Raw genomic sequence first — 6,445 nt, 5'->3', positions numbered from 1 at the left:
GGATGTGTGACCCCACACCGCTCCTGAGGCGGGGGCACAGCTCACCTGGCACTGCGGGATGTGTGACCCCACACCGCTCCTGAGGCGGGGGCACAGCTCACCTGGCACTGCGGGACGTGTGACCCCAGCCCCGCACATCGCTCCTGAGGCGGGGGCACAGCTCACCTGGCAGGGCGGGATGTGTGACCCCAGCCCAGCCCCGCACATCGCTCACCTGGGCACAGTGGGTATCTGCCCCAGCCCCCGGAGGGCTGCGATGGCACAGCACGGGCAGACAGAGCGCCGGGACCGGGCAGCAATTCCGTGAAACACGGGAACTTGGCAGGTTTTCCAGCCCCTGCCCGGGTCCAGCGGGATGCGCTCCGGCACCCGGCAGCGCTCGCAGCGGGCTGTGGTGAGCACAGGGAGCAGAATTCCAGCTCTGCCTTCCCAGCGCGCTGAGCCAAGGGCAGCGGCTGCAGGGCACCGCTCCCGAGGGAGCCCGGCCCCCCTGCCCCGCCGGCAGCCCCGGGACACGGGCAGGGACACTGCGGGCACAGCGGACGAGCACTCCCACCCTGAGGCGGGGACACGGCTCATGCAGGGGCACGGAGCTGTCCGAGCAGCACGGGCACGTCCCCACGGAGGGCCCTGTCCCCAACAGCTGCCACCAGCTCCCATCTGACACGCGGAACACCCAGCTCGGGCCCCGACGCTGAAATATTAATGCTGCTTTGATATTGCCCACCATATTTCTAACCAGGCTGCAACAGCCACACCAGGTGCAGTAGACCTGAATTTCTGACCATTCTGGGGAGACGCCAGAGGAAGGGACCAGCCCCAAAACTCTTGTACCCTCCAGCAGCAAAGCCAGGAGTGTGACATGAGGCAATTCTAGTGCTGAAAGTATTTGGGATAAAGATGAGCACAGCAACATTCCTTGTCTTATCACTTACACACCATGGATTAGGGGAAAATCCATAATCTCTGTAGTTCCCCTCCAGTCTGGTTCATTCCCACGTGGAGGGAGCTGCTTGTACACAACGCCTGCATCAGCACAGCTCTGTGGCAGCTGTGCCATATCCCTGTTACAAGCTTAAATTAAACCCATGAAATAATCTGGAGATTATAAAGATTGTGCTCACACTGGTAACGGCGCTGCTGATTCCCTGACAGGGAAAATGGATCTGTTCTGTTGGAACATTCATCAACACGTGGCAACCCGGGCTCACCTGACATGGAACACGATCCAAATGGATTAGGAAATCTCTCCCGTTCACTGGTATTGATTTGAGTCAGGATCAAACTCATCAGTGTGTGGGACTGCTCCTGGCCGGCACATCCCCCCCAGAATCCAGGTGCCTGCTGCCACTCCAGCCCGAGAGGGCAGTGCAGGATTCCTCGCCCCGTCACCTCCCGGGAGTGCCAAGGGCCGCACCGACTCCTCACTTTCGCTGTTAAACTACGGAGCACTGAATTCTGAGCTAGGATGGGAAAGCGTGGAAAAACCTGGGTTCTGTTTACCAAACACATCCATCCCCACGTTCCTCCTTCCCAAAGAAACTTCTTCAGGGCGACTCCGAGTTCTTTCTGCACCTGCCACAACAAACTGCCAGCGAAAGGAGCGTTTTTAACCAGTTTTATTGATTCATGCTTTCAGTCCTTACTCAGTTAAAAACAAGGCACATTAAATACATCCTCTTATTGCTCAATAAACGCATGCGGCTCATTCCAGATATCAAAGGTAATAAATAATGGCAGGAAAACACCAAGACAGTTATAAAAATGACAACCCAGCCTCAAACACAGCATTGAACAGCCCAGGCTGCAACAGGAACCTGACAACAGACCCAAGTGCCACGTGTAAACCCGCAGTGCATCTATACACGTATTTACACACACCCAGACACTGCATGGATCCCCCCCACATGGGCAGGTTATTTAGAACACAAAACACCCACAGAAAGTCCAGAAATCTTTCACCTCACAAAAACAAAAAAAGAAAAAACAAAAAAGAATCCCATTCCTGCTGTTCCATCCCAGATCAGCACAGCAAGGCAGTGACATCGTACAACTCTTCCCACAGCACATTCACATAAAAACCCCCAAACAACAAAGCGAACATTCCTGCAGACAGAATGAGGGGATAAATAAACACTTGGGAGCTTTCCATGTACAGATTCAGCTGCTGGGGGAACACATGCAATTGTCCCTGTCACTGCAGGCCTGGCTGTGCCGTGCAGGGGAGCAGGAGGCGACATAAAGTGCCTGAGATGCAAAGCAAATCCATGTCCAGGGACACACACAGCCAGGAGAACCCCAGAGTCACATTCCAGATGCAAGACTAGCAAAACAAAAGAACAAAGAGTATACTTTGGGTACAGCACGAAATCCTGCTTTTAATTGAACAATGCCAGTTAGAGAGGAGTGGAGGAGAATTTCCCTTTAAACTATACAAAAGCTGTTCAATACTGAAAATATTTTTCCCTTACAAAAAACCTGTCCAATATTGGAAATATTTTTTCTTCACATGGCCTGGAAAAGGTCTCATGACTTTTGCTTTGTTTTTTCTCCCCTTAAACTTTCATTAATAGTGGAATCCTGAACCCCTTCCCTTGCTCACTGAGCCAAAATTACTGCGTGTTTTACATTCATTTCCCTCCACTCTGCAGGGTATGTGAAGTCTGTTACTGTGGGTTTGGAAACACAGACATTCCATCCTTCACCTGAACATTCTGGAACACAGCTCAAAAGGGAAAGTCTCCAGGAGCATAGGAACAAACCCCTTTGTTCATTAAAACATCCTTGTGGTGTCAGATCTGCCAACTCCCCCTCCCTCAGCCCCTGCTCCAAGCACAAAGCAGAACCTGAGCAAAATCCGCATCAAAAAACGAGCTGAACATGCAAAAACCATCTGAACCACGTTAGGAACTCATTTTAGGTGAGTCTTGCCCTTTTCTTTTTCTTTTGTATCTACTGTTTTTCAACACCTGAATGTTTAATTTTTTTTTTCAAGGGCTCTGCTTCTCCAGCCAAACACAACATCTGCACTCACTGCGCTACATCCCACCACTCCTCAGCATCTCCATTTGTACCTGGAACCATTTTCCCTGTTAAAATATCCAAGGAATCCTTGCTGTTCACTCCTGCCCCGTTAATTTTCCATCAGTGAACGTGGTGATACCAGTTAAATACATGAAATTTTACTTCAGCAGAAATTCTGACCCCTGGAAAGTGAAGCTTGGTGTAAGGTGGAAATTGCTCTGCTCAGGGAATACAGCAGATGCCAAATCCAGCAGTAAACCAGGTTTTCCCTGCCTTGTTCTACATCAGGCAGAAATCTCCCACCTGATCTCAGCCCAATCCAGCAGCAGGAGGACAACAGGCAGGTACAGCAGCGCTGGAAACAGCTCCAGTGAGGGCTCCATGCTTTGGTTTTTCCATTTAACCTGCTGAAAAACAGCCCTTTTTTCCTAGAAAAGTTAGTAGGATGCAAGACATGCTTCATTTTTTCCACTGTGTTTGAGCATTCTAAAATTAACATTTAAGACTGTTGTGCTACCAAAACCTGCGCCATCCTACACAGCATCAGCGTTTGCCCCAAACTTGAAGCACTTTTCAGCACAAACACCTTTTGCCTTTATTTCACAGCACAAAGCACCACCTGCAGACAATGCCATTTATTAGAGGCAGTTTATTTGTGTTAACAGCAGAGAAGGGAAGCTGTTCCCAGCTTTCAGCTACATTATTCCTCGGGTGATTAATCCAAGTGTCTTGTTTTCCAGCTGGAATTTTCGAGTGGCCAAGTACTGGCACCACTGGAATAACAGGGCAAACCTATCACCCACAGAAGGCTCAGGACAGGTCTCCACCACCACCCCCCCAGGAAGTGCCAGGTTTGTTCCTCGGGGATGGTATCTCTACTCCAGAACACCAGCTTTCCCTCTCTTGCTCCTTGCTGAAGAGGCAGAAGCAGCTTTGAGATTTTATATTTGCAGAACTCAACGTGTTTAAGGGCAGGATTCACTTTGAGCATCGTGTGCTCTAAAGGTAAAGGTGATGCAAACATTAATGGCCAAGGCAGGATGTGCCTGAGTGTGCACCCAAATCCTCCCAGCCTGCATTCCTGAACTCTTGCGAGGACACCCTGGGACTGCAGGACCCCCACCCCAAGGCCACGTACCGGAGTAGTAAGGAAATCATTAATGACAACACAAACGCACCAACGTCTTTTGTGGGAGCTGCAGCAAGGGCCAGGTGCCGTGCCCCGGGCTGGGCCAGGAGGATCAGAAGCCCTGGAATGTTCTGGCAGCCCCGTGGTGTGAGCTCAGAGCCCCCCTCCGCTCCGATCCACCGGGATGGCCTCGCGGCGCCGCAGGTTCTCCTCGGCGCTCTTCATCAGCACGGCCAGCCTGCTGCCCGACACGCGGCCCTTCTGGATGGCACTCATCAGCTGAGGGCACGAGGGACACGAGGGACACGAGGGACAGCGTCACTCACGGGCCCCGGGCTGCCAGCGGTCGCTGCTTGGGCCCAGAGCCCCATTAATGAACCCACACACCTGGATTCTCCAGGGCAAACCCAAACTGCGGCTGCAGAGCCTCACTCCAGGCCCATTGGCACTTCCCAGGAATATCAGAGACTGCTTTGGACAGGCATGGGTGGCAGCAAGAGTGGAAGTACCAACCATGATCCACTGGGAAGCAGTGCAGACAACACCAGTGCAGACTGCCATCACCAAGGGGGTTTTTTCCATGAATTTCAGAGTGTGGGATAAGCCAGCAGTTGCACAAATTTGGAGTATCTGAAGGATGCAGCTCACAGAAGAGCACCATTCAGGATTTTTTTTCCATTTAGGAAGAAATTCTTGGCTGGGAGGGTGGGCAGGCCCTGGCACAGGGTGCCCAGAGAAGCTGTGGCTGCCCCTGGATCCCTGGAAGTTTCCAAGGTCAGGTTGGCACAACCTGATCTAGTGGAAGGTGTCCCTGCCCCTGGCTTAAAGATGAGCTTTTGGGGTCCCTCCCAACCCACATCATGCTGGGATTCCATGACTCCTGATCCACCATTGATCCCAGACCTGCCCTTTTCCACCCACATACCTTTCTCTGGAGAGACATTGTACTTGACTTCCACAATTCTTTCAAATCCGAATTCCTTTATAGACTTTTAAAACTAATTTGCCTTTAAGTCCTGGAAGCTGGACTCTGCTCTCTCCCAATGAAAGCACACTAGTGCTAAGATTTCAGTTAATTCTTTTTTATCCCATGGATAAAGCCAGCATTAGAGCTGAAATTACCTGCAGCCAGCTCTGCAGAGAGCGCTGGGGAAGCAATTGGCACTTGCCAAATGCAATTTCTTACTCCCATTGACTGCAGGAATCCTTCAGATTCCTTCCCCTCCATAGGAAAATCTGCTCATTACACCTGCAGCTGCACCTGTGCAAACGTAGTGTGGCCTTCTCTCTGACCCCCCTCCCAATTCCAGAGCAATTCTCGCACACACACAGGGATCTCCCTGGAGCAGAGGCACTGCCCTCCTGCCCAGTCACCCTCCTGGGCCCCCAGCCTGCCAGGGCTTGGGGCAATGTGGTTTAGTGCAATGGGATGGGCTTTAAGGTCCCTTCCCACTCAAACCATTCCGGCATTCCATGATTCCTCCTGATTTAACGTGGGGGGTTGCCTTTACATCCCAACACCAGTTCCCAAGGCTCCCTCTCCTTCCTCGAGCATCACTGCCAGCAGCTGACTCTCCAGGAATCCAGCCCCGCCTCGGGCAGCTCCTGTGTCCCTGGGCTCAGTGCCAGCCTCGGGCAGCCCTGTTTGCCCCATCGCTCCGTGGGCACCGGCGAGCACCAGGGGCTGCCAGGGCCACTCACCGTCAGCCCGTCACTGCAGCTCCCCCAGCACCGTGCAGGTGGCCGAGGCCAGCCCTGCCCTGCTCCCACCCAGAGAGCCAGGCAGCCCCCAGGTACAACCTGCTCTATTTTCGAACACAAACCTCCACAAATATTTGCCCAGGGCTTGCACAAGCTCTGCGCTGAAACGCAATTACTTGAAAGTTTTCAGAAAGCAAACACCCCAGTACTGGGCACTGACTTAACAGATCCATTAAAAAATTAAACAAACATTTAATGTATTTTGCTCCTTCCATGGCAACCCCAGTTCATTTCAGTGCCACTGAGAGCTTCCCTGGAGCAGGTGGAAGGCCCAGGAGAGGGCTCAGCCCTGCAGTGCCATCACTGCTGCTCCATTCCCAGGTTGCTCTGGGAGTTGTGCAGGAGCCACAGGGTGACTCAGGTTTGCACAAACAGTTGTGAAACTACTCCAGAGCAGTGCCTGGCCTTTGCATTGTACAGGGCTGGCAACCCCTGGTGAGACTGGTCAGCCCAGCAAAAAACCCCAGAACACCCCCAAACCCCACAGAACAACAATTACTGGTTGTTTCAACTCCTTAACCAATGTACCCA

General features: G+C 52.3%; 1 protein-coding gene across 3 annotated transcripts in view; it reads right to left on the bottom strand.

Annotated features, from left to right (window-relative positions):
• Positions 1 to 6,445, bottom strand: part of GPD2 (glycerol-3-phosphate dehydrogenase 2) — a 59,582-nt gene that overhangs the window by 6,470 nt on the left and 46,667 nt on the right. For 2 of the 3 annotated variants that reach the window (XM_048309536.1, XM_048309537.1), the window contains exon 17: positions 1,602 to 4,432. The exons of the other annotated variant lie outside the window; for it this stretch is intronic. In XM_048309536.1, coding sequence (XP_048165493.1) covers positions 4,307 to 4,432 — 126 coding nt within the window. In that variant the 3' untranslated portion in view covers positions 1,602 to 4,306. Of the gene's footprint in view, positions 1 to 1,601; positions 4,433 to 6,445 lie in introns of those variants that run through there. 3 annotated transcript variants of the gene reach the window in all.

The sequence above is a fragment of the Corvus hawaiiensis genome, chromosome 7, assembly GCF_020740725.1.
Source record: "Corvus hawaiiensis isolate bCorHaw1 chromosome 7, bCorHaw1.pri.cur, whole genome shotgun sequence".
Lineage (NCBI taxonomy): Eukaryota > Metazoa > Chordata > Aves > Passeriformes > Corvidae > Corvus > Corvus hawaiiensis.
The sequence above is the reverse complement of the archived record's forward strand: the minus strand, read 5'-3'. Positions and strand labels throughout refer to the sequence as shown.